General features: G+C 47.5%; 1 protein-coding gene across 7 annotated transcripts in view; it reads right to left on the bottom strand.

Annotated features, from left to right (window-relative positions):
- Positions 1–22,353, bottom strand: part of RREB1 (ras responsive element binding protein 1) — a 133,973-nt gene that overhangs the window by 64,739 nt on the left and 46,881 nt on the right. For 6 of the 7 annotated variants that reach the window (XM_042937980.1, XM_042937973.1, XM_042937974.1 and 3 more), the window contains exons 2-4: positions 7,509–7,623; positions 3,891–4,014; positions 3,046–3,258 (exon numbers count right to left, since the gene is read on the bottom strand). In XM_042937980.1, the coding sequence (XP_042793914.1) occupies positions 3,046–3,216 (171 nt within the window). In that variant the 5' untranslated portion in view covers positions 3,217–3,258; positions 3,891–4,014; positions 7,509–7,623. The remainder of the gene's footprint in view (positions 1–3,045; positions 3,259–3,890; positions 4,015–7,508; positions 7,624–22,353) is intronic. The other variant, XM_042937978.1, reaches the window with a different exon arrangement.

Here is a 22,353-nt window from a genome sequence, read left to right on the forward strand (position 1 = left end):
AGCAGTCAGATGTGGGGCTCGAACTCATGAACTGTGAGATCATGCCCTGAGCCGGGATCAAGAGTCGGACGCTCAACTGACTGAGCCACCCAGGCGCCCCTCACTCTCAAATTAAAAAAAAAAAAAAAACAAAAAAAAAAAACACAAAAAACCAGATAGGAAGCCTAAGGAAGCTGATAACCCAGAGACAGTTACAAAAAAACCTGCCAGCCTCACCACCATCCTCCCAGGGGCATGATGTGTATGGAGCAGGGAGAGGTGTCACTCCTTCTCGGCCCATCCGACTCCAGCCACAATGGAGCTGGCCAAGAACCACCAAAGAGAAACATCAAAACGAAAGCATTCACAACAAAATGAAAGCAATCGCTATAATAATGAGGGCTGTCTCATAGCTGGACCCAAACTTAGTCCCTGGGGTATTTTTGTTACAGAACAATATATATTAATAAAATTTTTTTTAAAGAAAGATTCATCAATAAGATGTCAATAAATGGGGTGCCCGGTGGCTCAGTCAGTTGAACGTCTGACTCTTGATTTTGGCTCAGGTCATGATCCCAGGGTTGTGGGATTGAGCCCTGTGTCGGGCTCTGCACTGAGTGTAGAGCCTGCTTAGAATTCTCTCTCTCTCTCTCTCTCTCTCTCTCTCTCTCTCTCTCTCTCTCTCTTTTTCTCCCTCCCTCCTTGTGCCCCTCTCCCCACTCAGGTGCTCTTTCCCTCTCTAAAAAAAGAAAAAGTCAGTAAATGTCAAAAAGCCAGGCGTCTGTGTGGGTAGCCTCCTGAGGCAGCACGTTTCTTGAAAAAACCATCCTGCGCACACCTGGAGGTAGATACTGGACACACTGAGTAGGTCCTTGGAGCCTCCGGCACCAAACCTTCTGTGAGGCTGGCAGCTGCACTCCGCAGACCCTCACACAGGTCTACAGAATCCACAGTGGTCGGGGAGAAGGAAACCTCTGGACTCAGATTTAATTTTCACAAACAAACCCAACAGCAAAGAGAACAGCCCTGCTGTGAATCCAGTTACTGTGGCTGTGCTGGTGGAAGAAGCAGACTTCCTGAGCTGACAGATAAAATTAGCAGCTAATGTGATAACTAACCATTCCATAATGAAACAATCTGGCACCTGTGTCGGCGTCCGGCTGTGGCTAATCTGTCCTGGAACTCGGTGCTAGTGCTGATGGGCCTTCTCCCCAGGCTCCCGCTCTCGGCCTTCCCTACCCGCTCACAGGTAAGGGTGATGCCCACTCTCTCCCCAACTGCGCTCTGCTGTTTTTAATGCGCTGTCTTTCCACGTTACCTCTGGGCCAGAGGTTACCTCCCCTGCGAACACTGAGCCTATGCCCTGAGGAACCCTGGAGGACACAGAAGGTAGATGGAAATGGCTCAGGTACACCCGTCCCATTTGCTTGCCCACACCTGCAGAGTCACCTCCATTTACCATGCAGGGATGGAGGTGCTGTGGGTCACACTCTAGGGTTCTACCTCCTGTCTCTGAACCACTGGGCAGGGACCAGAGCCTGGACTACGGTCAACTCTACCTGTGTCGGGGAAATGCCGGGCTCGTCCCTACCCATGCCACTTTCTACCGACAGAACATAGAAGGATGAGGAGACGGTGACCGTACGTATCTCGTTCATCCCAAAATGCCTGCCACCTGGTGCAGTACCTGGCTGGAAGTATATATTGTGAAATGGGTGGATGGATGGAGAGATGGACGGATAGATGGATGGATGGACAGTCACGTGAGAGTGGAAATAAACCTTTTCTTCCCAGAGCTAGCGCTCCGTCTCGACTCAGGCCACAGTCATACAGGCTGAGTATTTTCTCAGGTACCCATGGGAAGAGAGGCAGGCAGAGACAAGGGAAAAAAGAGAGAAAAAGGTATCAATGCTCCAACCCTCCAAACATCACTGAACCCTGCTAAGTCTTCAGCTGTGAGGAAGATGGGAATGAACGGACCCTTCTCCTATGCTGCTGGAGTGGGTTTTAGGCTGGAACGACTTTTCCTGGAGGACAAGTGGTAGCCAAAGCCTTAATTAACATACTTCTAAGAATTTATAGAAAACCATCATGGATAGTGCTCAGACAATTCTGTATAAGGACAGTCACTTGAGGATTATTAATAAAAAAGGAAATGAATTCACAAAAGCCCAACAGGTTTACTTTCCAGTCCATCCCTGGCATTGAGAGGAACTGAGAAGACTGCCTTTCCCCCCTGAGGATTTGGTGTAAACCCATTAAGTAAGTTAAAACAAAAATTAAATGTGGAGTCATCAGTTCAGATTACACGGATTCAGAGAAGAAATGAGCACCACACAACCCCTGCCTCGCTCCCTGAGTTTCCTTGAACACACTGCTACCAGAAGAGTGACAACTTTTTCTCAAGTGCCCCATTTGTACGTTAATTAGAAGATCTGTTTTATTTCCCAGTGGAGGAGCCTTAGACCTTTGTAACATCATTAATCAACCCTTCCAATCCTGGCCCGCCCCCTTATTCTTCCCCACTCTTCCTGATTTGATGCCCACTAAAAACTCAAGAGGACTAAATCACCCCATGAGTGGCATTCTCTGAAGCCAAATTCTGTGCTTTGTCAAAGGTGGAAAGCTGAATGGGAGATCCAGCAAAACCAACACTTATTTGCTACCTGATCTGAAGACACTTAAAAAAAGAAATCAAGGTGGTGGCTTTAAAATCCCAATTAACCAGCTGTGTGAGTAAGGAAATGAACTACATCACAGTAGAGGAATAAGTCCAATTCTTTGCCTTGGCCATCACGTGAAGACAGCTTGCATTCAAATCAAATTAAAGGGCAGAGAATAAGGATTCCACCAATACTGACACCACCGCAGAGAAAATTTCTTCCATGAAAGAAATTGACATAAGCCCGGAAAAGTTCACTCTTGAAGCCTCTCGGCATGTCCCTTTAGTTCTGAGCTTGTCCGAGGTTTTGGCTTAGGAAGCTGGGGCTTAAGGGAACAAACTTCACCCAACGTTCTCATAGACTGAAGCCACCAGATGTCACCAGCTAGCGCACAGGAGCTTACCTGGTTCCTTCTGCCAATCCGATTTGGTCCTGGAGGCTTCGTGGGGGACTTGGTGCTCTGGGGGCTCCCGCCATTCTCGGCGACCTTCCCTACACTCATTACTGCTGACATCATGGTGTTGACGGAAGACAAGTCTGAACCTTCCAAGCCAATGGGCGAACTTGACGTCATTGGGTCAAGGGTTTAAGCTTCTAAGAAGCTTCTGCCATAGAACTGAAAATCGGAAATCGCTGCTGTGATCAATTGGTTTAGCCCCTGTCAGAGCCCGGTGGCACTGGCCATGGCTACCATAACCGTAAGTCAGGCCAAAACACCGAAGGCCCTCCCGCTTCTTCAGTTCAAGCTGACACTCGTGCCCATAATGACTTGAAGCTTTCATCTAAATGAAGCACTGTCATAACAAAGACTAACTGATAACCTCGCTTCCTTTCTGTGCATCTGTACTGACACAACCCCCCAAACTAGCAGAGGCAGGTCTCCTGGCCTTTCCTAATCTTTCATTAGACAGAGCAGGGAAAGGCTCTGGAGTCTTTCTGTCAGCCCAGGGAGCTGACATTTGCCCGGCACCCTCCTAAAAACCAAGCTCATTTACTACTACAGGAATGTTCTAGACTTAACAACTTATGATGAGAACCTTCAGGTCTCACGTAACTCCACTGCTGTAATTCGGTGCTCTTAATGGGGAGCCCAAATTGTACACGACAACTGAGAAGGCAATCCTCTCAGAATTATAACCAAACTTCAAATCAACATAAAAAGGACGTTTCTTAAAATATATGAGTAGGTAATGTACCTATACCCCAGAAGATGGATGGAAGGAAAACCCAGCCCCCACTGCCAATTACCTCCATTTTCTGCCCCAACTGATACACTATGAGGTTTTCTCTCGCTATAGCTATCATCCACGTGGAGTAGGAAATGAGTCTGTGTTCACTTCTTTTTTTTCTTCTCTTGTATCACTTGTTGACACTGGAAGGGAAGCAAAGGCAAAAAAAAAAAAAAAAAATCAGTGAATGCCTTTTCACTTAGGGAAGAAAAAACTGATGCCATTTACTTGTAATCTCAGGCCACTATATTCATGAGAATACAGGGAGAACAAAAGGGAGGCGATTTTAAAAGTCATGTCTTTCTTCCAAAACCACATTCTGTGGTTGTTTTTCAACCTTAACTGATGTTCCCTACAGTGCTGTCACCGTCACTCCCAACAGCCAAAACGATTTTGTGGTATTTTACTTTCTGGAGCTCTTAACTACACACACACTGAATTTCCCTCCATACTCTACACCAGTCCCCCACGAGCGTTCAGACTCCTACTTGACCCCCCTCCCACCTCTACCTAAAAGTGACTGAAGATAAGGCAGGAAAGCAATTCACGAAAGGCTCGTAGTTTAGTACTAGACTATGTAGTATTAGGTCAGGCCTCAAAGAAAGCTGGTAACAGGAACGGCATGACCAACCGGAACACCCACCACACCTCGTGGCCATTGCAAAATTGACTTCTGCAGCCTTTTCTAGTTACCTTCCTTTGAGAAGTGCCATCCAGTTACATGCCTTACCATGGCTGTGATATGGCCTCAGATTAAGTCTGCAGGTAAGTTACTTCCCTCATTTTATCTAGAGCCAAAGCCCTGCCAGTAAGCCTCCGATCCTATACTGACCTATATTAACTGTGCCTTGATAAATTCCACATGTCCTCTACTGGACTTGTAGTCAAAGATCAAGCTCATCATCTCGGCAGCCAAGTGAATGCTCAGGAACACCACCAGAAAGAACATGATTTCTTGTGGTTTCCTCCTCCAACTTGAGGGGACATGACCTAGGATATGACAAACGGTAACACCCAGAGCTACCAATGCAGCCAGCAGCAAGCAGAGCAGGAAGGGCCTGGGGACATAACTTTATTAAGCCACGTTGTTGTCAGCTCAGAAGTCTCAAGCTAAAACCTTAGCAAAAGAGCCAAAGAGAATCTCAGGGACGGTACTTTTCCAGCCAAAAGACAAAACGTGCCTTCCTTGTGGGCAGCCATTTTGAAGATATGGACTTAACGGATTTCCAAATGGGGATGAAAAGGACTAACTGCAGAAACATGCAACTCGAGACAATACACCTCGTCTTAGCCCGCACATCTTTCCTATAAAGAGAGAAGAGCTATGTCCAAAATTAAAGCAAAGGCCAAACTGCAGTCCTTCTGTGGTTTCGCCATCAGAAGACCATTCAAAATTGTGCTTCAAACTTCCTATTTTAACGGTCTTTGAAAATTTATTTGGGAGATTTCTCTCTCTTGGGAAAACCACGAGACACAAACATACACATGTAAGTGGGCATACATACACAGGCACACCTGCATCTCTAAAAGCACCATTGGTTCCTAGAGGTGTTGCAATCAATCAGCAGACAATCATCTGTTTGATTCAAATATGTGGATACCTTTGATACTAAAACCCCTCCCCCATAGTTGTAATATATAGTAAATTATAAAATAACTGGCCAGAAACTGTTTTTTGTAATTATGTTATGTCAGTAAAAAGCAAGTTAACCTTTCTGATTCATAGGAGGAGTTTAGAAGGTAATCTTGCTTGTGTCCTGATACTAGGAAAAAAAGAAAATGTGGTAGAATTTATGGAAATCTGGGAACAGGTTAGAGTAAACACCTCTAGGACTAAACGTAGAATTTTATAAGTTGTAAAAATTACATTCGATTCACTGAGAAAATGGAGAGGAGAGAAACGGACAACATGAGAAGTAACAAAAATACATTCGTGTTACAGAGCCAGATTACTAGGGATAATTTTTGTTACAGTCATTATAACATCCAATATACATTCTTACAAACTCCCTAAGTGTCTTAAATACACAATACCTAGCCATTGTCACTACACTAACCAACATAAGGGCTGAATGTTGCAAAGGCTTATTCCAACTGGAAAAGAAAAAAGCCACACAAACTTGTTATTTCCCATTTTGACTGGGCAGGAAGACATTTGCTACATTTATTTCCTTTTCTGGGATAAAGTGTAAAGCGTTGACACTACTCAGTGATGACACCAAGATCACCTGTGTTTACTTCCTTTACCTAGTTTAAATGTAAGTAGCAATATGTATATATTTTTCAATAAATTTTTTAAAGTTTATTTATTTATTTTGAGAAAGAGAGAGAGAGAGAGAGAGAGAGAGAGAGAGAGAGAGACAGTGCGAGCAGGGGAGGGGCAGAGAGAGAGAAAAAAAGAAAGAATCCCAAGCGGACTCCTCACCCTCAGTGCAGAGCCCGACATGGGACTCAAACCCATGAACTGTGAGATCATGACCTGAGCCAAAAATCAAAGAGTCGGACACTTAACCAACTGAGCCAGCCAGGTGCCCCAGCAATGTTATTTTTTTAATAGAGACTCTTCTCGTCTCAATCTGGAAAGTGCAATTAGTAAAATGAACCCCCCAGCTACACTGTTTGAAAAGAAGAGCACTGTCATTGGACTCATCCCTCAATTGCTGTTTCAGAAGCAACACAAACCAGCCTTACACACCCAGCACAGGTTTTTACTCCAGTGTGCTCCTGCATCTTATACTTGAGTTCTCCCTTTGAAAGGATGCAGCAGGGAAGAAGGGAGAGGTCCTGGCATAAAATAAGGTAGCTCACTGTTCCAGGTTATGGGGGAAAAAAAAAATCCACCTTAGCATTAAGGCACATCTATGCGCTAATTTACCCAGAGGCCAGTCGGCCAGGATTATTAGTGAGTTCTACCTACCTATACCTGACGTTGGGCTATACTGGGGTAATAACCCAAACTAACAAACCTAAACCTTCTGAGATTTGATCTCAGCGATGAAAGAGAAGTTGAACAGCTTGAAGTCCATTTACAAAGCACATTTTTTTCTTTACAGATATTAATAGTCTCAATATTTTCATTCTTTCCTTTGCTCCCTGACGCCACCCTCCACATCAGCCCTAACACTGCAAATAACCACCACCAATAAAATCTTAACAATAAACAAATTAAAAATCACTAACCCCATTCTAAGGCAATGTCTTCCAACTGGAACCAGAGAGAGCTGGGAACCCAGATGGAGTTCCCAAATCACAGATAAGAAAAGAAGTCATCATCTTCATGCACATGGCCAAGTGGACTGGCCTGGCATTCCAGTTTTTAACACAAACTGCCTGAATTTGGGTGACAGGGGGCGGCGGGGAGGGAGAAGCAGGGCTCTGCTGTCTGAAGCACTCCTTCCTGTGAGACCAATACCCGGTACCCTCTGAGGTTTCTCATCCCACACTTCAGGCCCACTGGATCAGAAGAGCTCACAACTCAGAGTTACAATTTCATTGTGGTTTTGCATCAAAGCCTCAGGAGGACCTTGGGAAGAAAAAGGGCAACCCATAGGGAATGTGGGGGGGGAGGGGGAGGGAAAGGAAGACTCAACACTGGAAATTACTGGGCCTCAAGTGGAGTCCATAAAGTGTAACTGACCTGTTTTCTTCGTCTTATCAAGCTGGCCCTCCTTACCGAGGAACAGACGCTGGCCCAGGCGTGGGCAGGGTCACACCTCAAAGCCACCACTTCTGGAGTACAGAGTCGGAGCAGCCTGCAAAAATGAGAAAAGGTGGCATGAAGAGGGAGTCAAGACCAGGCAGAAACGATCCTGTGTCCGGATCTCTTTTCCCGGGGATCCGGGAGAGCACAAGTTAAGGGCAACAGAACATTTCCCATCCCCGCCTGCACGCAGAAGCAAGCTTCCTTCCGGCTCCGAGGCTGATTCCGCCCAGAGCTACCCGCTAGCATCCACCGGAGTCGAGAGTGCCTTGGACAGGCAAGAACCCCCTAGCACGCCCCAGCAGGTCAGGAGCCATATCACATGAGGGCAGCTGGGACCACTGGCCCAGGCAGAGCTCTGGGCATTTAGGGGCATATTAAGAGCAGATGCTGATGCTGCCAGCTTCAAGGGCAGAGGAGAACAAGACAGCACTAAGTGCTATCAGCAGCAGAGTGGAAAGAGGACAGCTGAAGAGAGTAAACACCATGGAACCAAACAGTCTCTTAATGTAAAGGACAGATTAGAGCATCTTCTCCTGAGTGATGGGGGAAGTGTCCATGACGGTTCAGATAGGACCAAACACGTATCTTCTCCTTTCGGTAGGGGGTATACAGAAAGCTTTTCAAATGACACAGGCTCCTCGGGGAGTCTGAGCGAGTCTGCTCTGGGGTGCAGGGGCCTCAAGTCCCTTCCCTGGGAGCAAGTTGGCCCTCTACAAAGTCAGCGAGCAAAGGAATGCAGGATTTCCAGAGCTGCAGCCTTCAGCCACATTCTCTTGGTTTCTGGAAACGGCTTCCCGCAGCTAAACGGAGAAGATCAAGAAAGACATAAATCAAGCCCTGCCGAGAAACCCTGGCGTGGCCCACCTTTTCATTCGTATCCCCTTTTCGGAGTGTCTGGAGAAAGGTGCTCGATCCTGTCACACGCCTAGTTATCACCTTGAATGTTCCTCACTTTGTAGTTCCTGAGCACCTAGGGCGGGCAAGCCCCCTGCAGGACTGGTCAGCTGGGGCAAGAAAGGGCCACCGACCCATGACAAGAAGCTCCTGAGGCCACAAACACTCTCCCTCCACCTCACTGCTTCGATTCTCCATCTTTTCTCTTTGCCCCCTTCTCTTTTGAAAAGTTCTTTGGATTCTGAAGAAAGTATCAAGAAATAAGGAGTAACTGTAGGGACAGCCCCTGAATGGGACAGAGGCCCTGTAAGTCTCGAGGAATCCTTCTTACTACCCCAATAATTCTCAATGGTTTTGGGGGATGAGAACCTCCTGAAGGGTGTGATAAAAGTTATGGACCTTCCCACAGGAAAGTGCATGTACTCTACAGTCGACATTTCCCTTCCGCATCAAGAGTTCAGGGGCCCCAGACACTCATCTGAGGATAAGCAGGATAAGAATCCTGGTTTTAGTTGACATCTAACCCACCTTCCTTTAAACTCTGAATCAAGTCAAGTTTATTAAAATGCCCATGAGGTTTTAGAAATGCACAAACAAAACATCTTTTCAGATCATCCCCACCCAAACTTAAAGATGCCTAGGGGCGAAATGAAACACTGTGGAAGAAAAAAAAAACACACGCAAAACAAAAAAAAAAAACCAAGCCAAATTTCCCTGTTATTATTCATTTCTTCATTCGTGGCAACTTTTATTAGGAAGAAAGTCTGAAGAGGAATACCTCCATGGTTTTTTGTTTTTTTGTTTTGTTTTTGAAACTACCACGATCTCCAAATAAGTGAATTACAGTTCCATATATAATTGTTAAAAACACACATCAGAGAGATGAGTCTCTGCAATTTAAACTTTCAGAATATAATAACTAAGACTCTCATTAAAATTTGAACTCCCTCCCTCCCTCATTTAAAAAAGATACTGTTAAAAAGTCCACTGAGTAATCTCAATACACACTGGGAACCAAGGTGGGAGAGGGCCAACCCCAACACACTTGACCCTGAAACTTTCATCCTCTGATCTTGGATGTAAAGGATTTGAATATTTAGAATGTCTTGCAATTCTAGCTGAGTAACAAGAGTCACTACCCTGTTTGTCTGGGGTTCCACCAGGCCTGAGGGATTCACAGAACTCAGCGAGTGGAAAAGTACGGGACAGTTCTTGGAAGAACATTCAAGATACCCCTTACCTCTATCACCATCGCCTCAGGGAAAGCGGGGAAAAAAAAAAAAAAAAAAGAAGAAGAAGGAAAAAGGGAAAAAAAGACCTAGTGAGGAGAGGTTCTGTTCTAGAAGGTGATTCCCGCAGGGGTAAGTGACTGCAGCACAGGCTGGGAATTTAGAGGGGTGGTCTCGGGGCCTCCCAAGGGAGGATGCTGAATTTCTGGATTTGCATTCCCACACGGGCTCTGCCTAGATCCAATGGAAGCAAGATGTCTTGGAGTGGGCAGAGGTCCATCTGTGATGATGAGGGGGCAGGGAAGGCCAGCCCCCAAGCCCCAGCCCCTGAGCAGATAAGGGACAATGCTATGTAAAGCCAGAAAGAAAAGATTAAGGAGTCTGTCTCCAGGTCCAACAGAGATAGCAAGCAGGAGATGAAAGATAAAAGGGAAGATGGTCTAGAAACAAAGCTTCTCAGCTTCTGAAAACCCAGAGGATTCTTCAGTGAAATCTACAATCTGTCCTAAGGCCCGCAGGACAGATGGGGTAAGTTAGATGCCTAGGATGACAGTAGAGGCCCACGGACAGCGCTGAGCCTACAGAGGACCACAATACTTGAGATGGTTGATCTGTGGACTGGAACAGCCTAGTGGACGGTCTAGCTGGCCGGGTGGGGCCAACCCAGGAGAGTCTCAAAGAGTCTGAGTGAAAAGGAGTTCAGATACTAAAATGCTCTGGCTTCTAAGGGAGCTCTATAAGCAGCGAGGACGTCTCTCTTAGGATGGGCTCCATCAGGAAGGAAACATTCTTTCCTCCATCTGAGCTAGGCTGGAGACAAAACCAGACCAGGCTGGATGTCGCACCACAGCAATGCCCGTTCTCCTTGGCCTGCAAGCCTAGGGACAAGACGGTCTCCTCTAACCAGGACAGCCTCGCGTGTGCTCTGAAAGCTCACAGCTGTGATGACGGCTCTGAGTTCCAGGAAGTTGATGTGTTTCTTGGCGTAGGGCTCAGTCTGTGCCTTGGAGAGGGCGGCAACCCAGGCAGGCCACCCTGCCCCCTCGCTGGCATGGGCTTTGGTCAAACGAAGCCTTGGAGTGTGGCACAGAGCACTCCAGCAGACTGGGCACAACTGGGCACCGTGGGCTGCACCTGCCAGTTCTGGATCTTCACCCCACTGCGTGAGGAGACGGGGTGGGCGGTGGAGAATGCACCGCTTGGCAAAGCCCAAGTTTAGGAGAGGAAAGTCAGGAGGAGGGGGCAGGGCAGTACCCCAGGTCCCAAGACCATATATGTGGGAAGTGGTCAGACTTTCTGACCTGCCACTCAAAGCTCTCCAGGCTCTGGCCTTAGTTTACCTTCTAGCCTTCCTGCCCAGTCTCCATGATTACCTCTCCATTCAGTTTCTTCCTCCAGAACGTATGTCTCCTCGAATCCAATCCTGCAGGGGCCACCTTCCACACGAAGCTTCCCTCATTCCCTCTGGGGGAACCCCCGATGGTTTTTATTATAAAACTCTGCAATATTAATACTAATACTACTAATGATGATGACACCAGCTAATGAGTTTTGAACACTACTTGCCACACACTAAGTGCAGTATCTCATTTAATCCTCTCAGCAACACAGAGGAGTACTGGTTCCACTGTACAGATGAGCACACTAAGGTGTAGGGGGTTAAGCAACTGCCCCTAAGATCATGCTGGTAGAGCAAGGCAAATCTAGTTTCTAAACTCCACTAAGCTTCTTTTAGACAAAATTTGCAATTCCTGGCACAGGGCTTGAGAGAATAGATACACATTCTCTGACTTGTCCCAATCATATTCTGAGGCATTTCTGCCCTTCCAGATGGCTCAGCACCTGGCCTCCCACTTTTGCCTATTTCTAGGGAGGGCAAGGAGCTCTCACCTTACACCTTCACCTCTGCCTTCCACTCTCTGAGGACGCACGACTGGACTTCCACCTCTGATTGAAAAGTTCACCACATGGGGTAAGGGTCTGCAAGCACTCACCACTGCCCTTGCTGTGCAAAGGGATGGGGGTGGGGGGACCTCCACATTCTACACCCTTGTGTTCTAGAAGGAGAAGGAAACTGGAAGGAAGCCACCAGCCTCTGCCTGAAATCCCAAATAGCCCAGTCTGTCCAAGTGGCTGGATCCAACTGATCCAGCGATGTGAGCTCAGAGGCAATCTGTATCCTCTGGGTCACTCCTGCTTCCGTGCAAATGGAATGCAGGCCTGGAGCGAGAGGAATTCTGACGGGGAAGTCTACACTTTCAGGTCCTGGGGTTCCAACAAGGTGTCTGTGGCGGGGAAGTAGCAGGGCAGGGAGGGGGCCAGAGAAGAGGAACACAGACGGTTGGGAGAGGGAGCGGACAGAACCGCACAGATCAAAAATGAAGTGAATACCACGTGAAGGAAATCTCGGCCTCATCCAGTCAGTGAGAAGTTAACTACCACTAAACCTCCAGCACCGGCCACCCCAAAGTGTAGTCCTCATGCAACGGCATCCCGGACCTTTGCTAGAAATGCAGATTCTCAATATATGCAAAATCAGGTCATTACACTGTGCACCTTAAACTTACCCAGTGCTGTGTGTCAAGGATACTGCAATAAGACCAAAAGGAAGAAAGAAACACAGGTGCTTGGGCCCCACGCCAGAACGACTATGTCAGAAATACCTCCAGGGATGGATCCTGTAACCTGTATGTTAGCTCTTGGGGGGTTCAGATGCAGCCTTGAAAACTAGCATTCAACTTTACGTAGAATTCTGGAAGAGGGGGGACATAAAACGAAGGATCTCCCTGGGAAACTTTCTTTCTGTGAAGATTTGGGAGAAGCCACTGTTTTAGCATAGCCCCAGAGCAAAAATCAAGGCACTGGAGACAGATCTCCAGTTTTAACTTCAGCTGTATTCACCACTATGAATGAATGAATGAACAAACGAACTAATGAACGAACGAACGAAAGAAAGAAAAAGGAAGGAAGGAAAGTATATGTGTGGGAGGGATTAAATATGCAGGGCCTATTTTAGCTGCTCAGGAACAGGGACACGTCAGATGTGAACTTCAGACAGGGCAGGGCTGGCCTACAGTGTGCGGGAAGCAAAACCACTCAGCCTGGCCTCTGTGAAGCTCTGGGCCCTCGAAGTCATCTCTCCAGAAAGCACGGGCCAAGCTGTCACTCACAGAAAGGGTACTGGAGGATGTTCTCCACAGTTGAAGCTGCAGCCGGGATTTCTGGTGGTCCCGGACCCCCTCACGGCACCCTCCCCCCACAATTTCTCTGCTGCTCCTGGCAGCAAGGGCCACAAGGGGCAGGAGAGAAGGAACAGTCGGGGAGGAGAACTCTGAGGGAAGGCAATCCTAAAGAACCATAACAGCTTCAGAACTAGCTCATGGTCTCCTGCAGTTTGTCTCTTAATGTCTCTTCCCCTCGGAAGGGGAAGGAAAAATCCAAGAGATCATTCCTGCAGCCTAGAGCGGCTGCCCTTTACTGATCAGGTTTCAGGTGCCCCCGTGGATACTGGCAATGCCACAAGCTGCTGACTTTTCACAAGGAATACTGTCCTCAGGTACAGGAACATTTTAATATTCAGTAAAGCGTGTGGGGAAGGAGCGGCTTCGGCTTCGGGGAGAGTGATGGGTTCCATGCTGGAAGCAGTTTCTCTTTTAAAACTAAAAATCACTTGGACATTTTGATTGTTACATTACATACAATTTCAGCAGGGAGGCAAGTGTTGACTTGGAAGACAGGGTTCTTGCTTACCAAACTTAACTACGTGAGTCAGATCAAATTTACTATTTAAATACAAACTGCTGGGAAGATGGGGAGGTTTTCTGGTATGTGCTAGATAAAACCACCCGTGGTACCCCACTCTTCCTCCCGTACCTCTCTCTCCACAGTGAAGCTGGCTTGTTCAGAGGGGGGAAATGGGGCAAAGTCCGGCTTATAAGCTTTTGTCAGTAAATTAGCCTGTGAAGAAGCGGACTCCACTCCTTGCAGCTCTTCTCCCGGGAGCACGTCTTACTGACAGGATCTAACTACTGCCAGACTCGCGAAGCCGTCACAGCTGCCACATGGCAGCCATTTGTTACCCAGATCCCTGGCCTTTTGCGGGGGAGGAGGGTGGCTCGGTGGCCCACCTAGTGTGGCCCTGTCCCTCTCTCCAGGTGAGCTAGTCTTTTCTCCTAAACTGGCCACCAGGATCTGGTATTTCATCACCATCTTGCCCAACTTAGCAGAACTGTGTAGGACTCCCTACTCTGCCTGAGGAAGCAGGTGAAGAGAAGAGGCGGGCTGCCAGGAGGCCCTAACTGAGGGAGCACTCCAGCCGGGCAGAGGGTCAGATGACCCACTGGGTACCAGCACCTATCCTCAGGGCAGGGCAGGCTTTCCTGGGCTAAGGCAGAAGATGTCTCCCCCACCCTGCAGGAAACTGAATTTAGAAGCCCCCACCCTCCCCACCCTAAGATCTGCTCTGCTGGCTTATCAGGAAAGGGTGGGGAGAGGCCTCCACATCACACCTTGGCTGAGTAATTTAAAGAAAGAAGAACACTGCCATAAGAGCAAACAGGATTTAAATCAGAAGTCTGGTGTAGATCCAATTACACGTCTTCCAGAGTACCTCCTTCCCCAATAACTAGGGGGCATTAACTATTTGTGACATAAACTCCGGGCTGGAAAGTGTGTGAGGTACTTCACACACACACACACACTTGGGGAGGATATTTAATCCTTCCCCAAACCTTACAAGGCAATGATGAGGTTATCTGGCTGGCTATTAAGCAGCTCCTAGAGGGGCAGGGCCGGGATTCTAGCCTGGGGTTGTCGGACTCCAAAATTCTCTGGTACCTTCCTCTGCACCAAAGATGATCATGGAAAAACCATTCAGAGAAGGGCAATTAGCAAGCTATAGGACTGGGAAACCAAGTCGGGGAAACCAAGAAATGGCTGAAGGAACCGGAGATATTCTGGAAAAGGGGGCACACTCCTCTCATGTGTTCACCACGGCAGGAACAACATCTGGGTGGGAGGCACCAGGAAGCAGGTCTGGGACCCCACAATCCTTTTACCAGAGCCTTGAACAACCAGAGCTGCTCACGGATGGAATGAGGCCCCAAGAAACATAGTCATGAGCTTGCTGTCCCTGGAAGTATTCAAGCAGAGGCGGAGTCACCACAGCTCAGTTTTGCAGAGGGTGAGAGACCAAATTATTTAGATCCTCCTTTTGACTTTCAGATTCTGTACCTCGAAGAGGGCCGTCCCTTCTCCCTAATCCTGTAAGATCCAGAAGCAGGAACGAGGAGAATACATTACAGTAGCAGAGCATCAAGAGCGCAAGATGTCTTGGACTGGAAGCTCAGCTTGCCACCAATGGAGAGACTTTAAGTCTCTGAGCCTCAGCCCGCATCTGGAAAATGAAGCTAGTAATACTGCTCTCACAAAACCAGGATCAGTCAAAGGAGTATCTACTAAGACACTTAACAGGCAGTACAGCGCCCACCAATGCCAGCTATCTATGTTATGCCCTTTACCTCCTCACATTCCAGTTCATTTAGCCCCTGGGCCAAGTCTCCCCAACTCCTAGATTCATCCGTGGGCCTCACCTCCTGCACTACCAATGCTTGGAGGGCAGGGGTCAGTTGGGGGATCTTGAAAAATTTCCATTCCAGCCCCCATGTTGAACAAGGAGATATAATTCATCACAAACGCAATCCCGTTAGCAGCGAGGGGTAGAGGAGCCACTGCCAACGTCACACGGAGAGCAGGAAATAAAACCCCTCCAGCTTCAGTCTGCGTCTGACACAAATCCCGGGGAACTTCGCATTTGCTTAATCAAGCAGGCTGGCGCTGCGGGCTCCCGCCGGGATGGGCTGGCTCTTCCTTCTTGAGCACCTTTTCCCTCCCAGCTGTGGAACCTGAGTGTCCTGCAGCTGACACCCAGTCACTCCCAGACTCTCCTCTGAAGTGGGTCTGGCTGCCTTCAGTCACATTACAGCTCAGAGGAGGAGAGGCTGGAGTAAAGTTCAGCGGCTGTTTGCAGAAGGGTTTTAGGCAATATCCTGCAACTCTTAAACAGGCCATGAGGTGTAGGGCTGGCCTTTCTGCCATGCTTGGGGAAAGGGGCTGCAGGAACAGGATTCTCCACTTTTCCCTGCTGAGGGGCTGGATGCAAGCTAAGGATTCCTAGGGCAGGTGATTAATCAGGGACCGGGGCTTCAAATTCCCAGGATTTAGGGCCATTTCAAGACGACACCCCTTATAAAACCCAAATTAGTTCATGGGAGATAGAAAGTGTTGTTCGAACTGCTTCTACCCACCCTAACAGCTCAGAGAAGGCAGAGGGAGGAGATCACTTCTTCCCTTGCCCATTGGAAAAGTGGTCAGCTGTGGTCAAAATTTCACAGTGGGTGATCAGACATTACAAACCGTCAGCTGAGAATGACTGCTGGGTGAAGCAACCGTGCCCAAACTACCAGGAGCTCTGTGGGCCTGCCCTCTATGCCCTCTAATGGGTGACCTTTCCCCCTCTGTTTTGCCTCTAAGAAATTATGAAGAAAAACAAATACTCTGAGATATAAGAGGCTGATAAGTGTTTATCACAAGTCGACCAATCAAAAACATTAGCAAGCACATGGTTTTTCTTAAAGTTCACTGAGCCCAAACCAAAAGCTTATTTCCAGGGCAGGATGAGGCACTGGGGAGGAAGGTGCCAAGTGGGGCCGGTCCCCCAGCCCCAGCACTAAGGAGCCAACCAACAGAGAGGCACCTCGGAAGGAAGGGAGATTAGCACAGTCCTGGAGGAAGTCTGAGGCATACGGGCCCTCCTGGCTGTTTCTGCCCTGACCCGCCAGGAGGGTGATTAGTTCCCGACAACTGCACTCCTGGACTCCGGAGGGTGTCTAATTGCGCTGCTGTGGCACCAACACAAAGGGCCCGGCTCTCAACAGCCCAGCAGGGTCCGAAACAAGGATAGAGTTGCCCAAAGCACGCGGCTCGTCTCTGTGTGACTGAGCACCCACAGGGCACTGGCCAGGCCCAGGCTCCTCAGTGTGGGTTCACACTAAAAGCCCCACCCTGACCCTTAAGAACCTTTTGCAAGTCCCTAGACTTCCTTCCTAAGTGACAAAGAACAGAAAGGACGATCTCAAAGGGGAGATCACCAGTTGAGTGAGCATTGGGCCAGCACCAGAAGTGAGCCTAAGAGGAGACACGTCACTGAGAAAGCAAACGGCGCTGGCCTGTGCGCCTCGCCAGCGGCACAGGGAACACACAGCCGTGCGGGGCTCTTCTGCTCGGCCCAAGGACGGTCTGATGCTTCCACCGGGTCTCCAGGGGTCAGACACCCCTGCAGGGAAAACTTCTGGAGCACAAAGTTTAGAGGGCCCGGCTCAGGCCCATTTAACTTAAGCAGTATGTAATACAAATGTCCCCAGGCAAATGGGGATATCAGTTGAAAAAAGACTGGCCTCCACTAATATTCTGACACAAAATGGTTTTAGGATGCTGTGAAACCACGTCCTGCTTCTCAGAGTTCTTCAGCCCGCTTGCAATCATAAAGCTGACGCTCTCTGGCTCACCCCCTTCATTTTACTTGAATGCCTGTGATAAAGGCACCCTCGCGTTGTTCAAAAAGAACATCCCTACTCTTTTCCTTTTATCTTCCCTTAACAGTTTGCCATCCAGTGATAGGAGGGGCCTCGCCTCCAACAGTCTGTCCTTTTATCTCCCGCTGACCATGCAACAACATGAGGCCAAGGACTGGATTTCCTGCAGCTCCCTTCGAGGGGCTGTTTGACTTGTTTAAAGTATTACTGGCCTCCAGAACCTTGGAACAATGCCTGAGCAACACCTACCCAGCATCCATTTCAGCTCCAACTTTAAAAGCCTCCAAGTCCAATGTACCAGGACTCCCTGTCCCTCCGTGTGGGAGCGGCTTGATGCTTCCAAGAAAGAGGACTCACTTTCCAGGCTCACGTATGTAGTTGCCTTTTGTCGGCAGCAAATATGAGCTGACTTCATCAAAGTACGGAAGCCCCAGAAGTTACTTAGGGTAGCTCAAGTTAAACTCTGAGTTAACACTGTCATTATCATAATAATGCAGTGGCATTTAATACCATTCTTGAGCCACTGGAACCCAGAGCAATCTGTATGTCATGTGCTTCCTTGCATAAGCCTGGAATACACTGGATCCTTCGTGTGTAGAAGGCAGGCCATGACCTCTGATGTCCTTCCAGGCTTAACTGTGTATGCGACTCAACTCTGCTGGGATGCCTAGGTCCGGGCTCAAAAGGACTTTCACCTGCTGCTGAACACTATGAACATCCCTGTGAACATCCAGGATTGGCAATGGCAGCAAAGTCCCATTTCATAGCAGATCAAGGCAGTTGTGGGGCTGTGTGCCACTTATGGGAACCAGAAGGAATTCACCCACCAGAGTACAGAGGACACTGCCTCCCTGCCATTCAAGACCAGGAGTTCATTCTCTTGGCCTCACACCAGCATATGTGAGGTTAATGGGTTTAGAGGATGATAAGATCAGATGTTCAAAACAGCCCACCAGAGTTTCTGGAGTATAGAGAAAATCTTTACAAAGTCAACTAAAAAAAAAAAAAAGAAAAGAAAAGACAAAGAAAAACTTCCTTGCCTAAGTACCCCTTAGCTCCTCAGAATCTCTGAGGTAAGAGGCCTGGGGGAGGAGCGGGGAACACGGTGGTGCGACGACAGTAAGCAAGGCCGTGGAGAGTTACGGTGGCAAATGAGCGACAGAAGCCAGGCTGTACATTAAATTCGCAACACAAATTTCTATGCCATCACTCTAAGATGGGGCTGGTATTTTTAGGATCTCCCTTTACAAGGCCCAGACAATACACAAGAGTGTGCAGACCAGATCAGCCTCGCTATCCCCATGCAAAATCCAGGAGGTTGCATTCTGCGTGTCCCCTCTCCCACCGCTGTGGGGCTTGGCCCTGTTGTTGGCCCATCTGAGAACAGGAGCTAGCTAACCGGTTCGGCACCACAAGCAAAACAGCAGGCACTCTTCAACGTCCTCAATTTCCTCCCAGCCATGAAGTCAGAACAACCGGTACAGACAAAGAAAAGCAAAAACTTGCGAAACAACGGCATCTACCGTGCTCACTGAATATGCCTGAGGAAACGTTCTCAGAGCCCTTTAAGATGCTTCATTATGATTCTGGAAAGAAAACGTAGTCCACTACACCCAGGCACACACATGTTCACACAAACCCAATTTCATACTCTGCCGGCCCCACAACTAGGACGCAGAAGTCAAAATATACCTCAAGAGAGTGGCCCCGGTTACTTAACAGATTTGGAATTGTAACTGACACTTTTCCATAAACTCTATTAGAGGCCAGTGACATCCTGGCATGTTCCCAATCTGGAAACAGAGTTTTCCTAAGGGCTGGGGTGTGGGGGTGGGGGTGGGGGTGGGGGTGGATGGCAGGGAGAGAAAACAGGGTGGATGGGAGGGAGAGAGAGAGATTATACAACAGTTTGCTACCTGACTATAGTAAAACTGCTGTTTGCAGGAAAGACAGAGATGTAGGGAAAAAACCCGTCTTTTGATTACTTGGAATTAACCCCTAATGTTATGCATTGGCCAAGGCAAGAATAATCCTTTTAAGGCTTCACCCACAAGAAACTACTAATTGTGATAACTTTTTTTTTTTTTTTTTTAACCCTACCAGCCGAGATTCTTCTAAGGGGAATCCAGTCTGGAAGACAGATATGCAAAGTAATTCCAGTTCTATCTTACATGAAGATCTTTAAAGTACCATGCTCCTGGTATGAGTCATGTGTCCTGTACAACCCAAATTTATAGTCAAATGCTATTATTCACATTAGGCAAATGTTTTTGTTTTTTTTTTTCCAGTTTGGAGAAAGAGAAAACAAAGGGACACAGTAATCCATTCAAAGTTGCCAGGCTCAGAACAGTGAGCCTGTCACAGTGTCTCTGTACTTGTCATTTCGATGGCTTCAGCTACCAGACAGGTTTCATTTTTTAAAAATGGGTCTCAGGGCACCTGGGTGGCTTAGTCGGTTAAGCATCCGACTTCGGCTCAGGTCATGATCTCGTGATTCATGGGTTCGAGCCCCATATCGGGCTCTGTGCTGACAGTTCAGAGCCTGGAGCCTGCTTCAGATTCTGTGTCTCCCTCTCTCTCTCTGCCCCTCCCCCACTTGCGTGCATGCTCTTTCTCTCTCAAAAATAAAGAAACATTAAAAAAAAAAAGGGTCTCCTCGTTTTCTTGGGGTTTGACTTCCAGGCCCCATTCTTGCAGCTTTCAGTGTACTTAAGTCAAAGTTAAGGACAGTACACAGAAAAGGTGCATTCTCTCTGCAAGGAGTTAACTTGTTGAAGATGTTCTATACTGTTTTTGTGCCCTAGATGTAGGGCAAGATTTCGTATCAATGTGAAAACCTGAAAGAAGATGGTGGTCATTCTCAGACATTAGTCTGCTAATGTTCAAGATTTGAGAACCACCAGGAACTCTAAGACAGAGCCCCAGGCCTCAAAGGCTCACATTCGGGCTGCAGAGATAGACAAGACACATGGACATAAGTTCTAATCCGAGGGAAAATGAATCGTGAGCCAAACACTTTAGGGCTGCAAGCCTCCCGAGAGGTAGGTCATCAAGCGTGAGGGCAGTAGGGCAGAAGCAAACCTGAGCTTAAAGGAAAGATCTGGCTTTCAGAAGACAGGGCACAGCAGTTAGAAGGAAATGCGTGAAGACTCAAGAGGTATGTCTGGATGGTACACGGTGTCACGAAAACACTGGCCAATACATGCCTACATTTTCACCCATGCTGGAGCAAATAAAGAAAACCATACGACTTACTAAGATACTCACAGTACTGAATTCATTCTTTTCTTAGGGTCAGGTGCCTCAAATTTTAAAATGAGATGATAAAGACAGTAGATGGTTGAGACTGGTTATTAACACCCTTACTTGGCAAGAGAGAGAGAGAGACAGAAAAGACAATCCCCTGTGTCTACCTGCAAAAGTTTTGCCTTGGCTTTCTAGCCCCTGAAAATAAAACCCTTGGGAGCCATCAGACTATACCAGTGCGTTGCTGGAAGAGGGAGAGTGGAGTAGGGCAGAGGGCAAAGATGCAGTGGCAAGACTATGCTGGCGTCAAGGTTCCATCCGAGGGGGATGAACTTCATCCATGACTATGGAAACCCACTAACGGTCTATCCCCCTTCCTTTAAAAAAAAAAAAAATCCTGAGATGAAATAATCAGATCGATATTTTTAAAACTTCTTGGCAGCATTTTAGGAAAGGGACGATGAGAGGCACATAACCCAGTTAGAGGAGTCCACTGCAATACAGTCTAAGAGACAGAGGGGAGGAGCACAGGGATCCAGGAAGACGTCACCAAGGGACTGACATTGTTGTGAGGCTGTGGGTGAGGGAGAGGTTGGGCTTCCTGCGCTGGCAACAGAGATGCAGAAAAAATTCCCAGTTTGGGAGAGAATAAAGAGAATGCAGCAGGAAGGGACTGGCTAGTAAGCAGGATGAAAAGTTCCGCTCGAAAGAAAATCTAAAACGTCCGTGGCCAGAAAGGGAGCAGATGGGGAAAAAAGAAGGTTCTGGAGGAGGTGGGAAAGGAGGGCAGGGGCTGCCAGGCACGGGAAGATGAAACATTCGTGTTTGAACGGAATACATAACATGTGTAGCCATGTAAATAGAAGTATTCATTGTCAAATTGACCCTGCTAACGAACACTGACATAAGCTGCTGATGTTGGGGGAAGTGCTTGGAGAGCCTTAACTCACAGATTACAAGTCTACACAAAACTGTACCACATGTAAAACAAGAGAAAAACAAAAGCCATCCTCCTCTGTCTTTCAAAGAGCCTATCATATAAAACTAGCATGTTAGATACTGGGGAAAGCATTTTATTGAATTGATAGGGTCTGGAGCAGTGATGTCCAGTTGAAAGTTCTCCAACGATGAAAATGACCTCTATCTGTGCTACCCAATATGGCAACTGCTAACCACACGTGGCCACTGACCACTTGAATGGAGACTAATGTAACTAAGGAACTACATTTTAAATTTTTATTTAAGTTTAATTTAAATTTAAATAGCCACATGTGGCTACCAGCTGTTGTACCGGACAGCATAGGTTTATGGTAGTTTTTTTTTTTTTTTTTCTTTTCCCTCCAGTAATCTTGGGTTACTAGATTGTTTGCTTCCTGAAGTTTTTAAGCCCTAAAAGCAGGAATAAAGATGATCTGGTATGGTTTTACCTGCAGGCATGAGAGGGGAGTGAGCTGATCCCAGAAGTAATAAACTTTGCTATGAGCCTTTATTCTTCCCCGTATTTATCAGTGTCAATGTATAAAGGGAAATCACCCATGAAACCAACAACAGAGGGACATCTCCTAAGCCAGACTGACTTCTTCTAGGTGAGTCATCACCACCCTGCCCCATCTACCCCAAACCTGCTCAGACTTGGTTCCACCTCAAACATGAAGGTCAATGTGTGCAAACATGGGAAAATGGTTACAAAATCAGATCAAGTTTAAAAAGCAAGATAGTACACTTAAGCATTCTACGTTTTGATAATGTATCAATGGACAAAGTCTGGAAGATGTAATGTGAAATGAGATATATGTCACGGGAATATGCTGATTTTTT

Source organism: Panthera leo, chromosome B2, assembly GCF_018350215.1.
Source record: "Panthera leo isolate Ple1 chromosome B2, P.leo_Ple1_pat1.1, whole genome shotgun sequence".
Lineage (NCBI taxonomy): Eukaryota > Metazoa > Chordata > Mammalia > Carnivora > Felidae > Panthera > Panthera leo.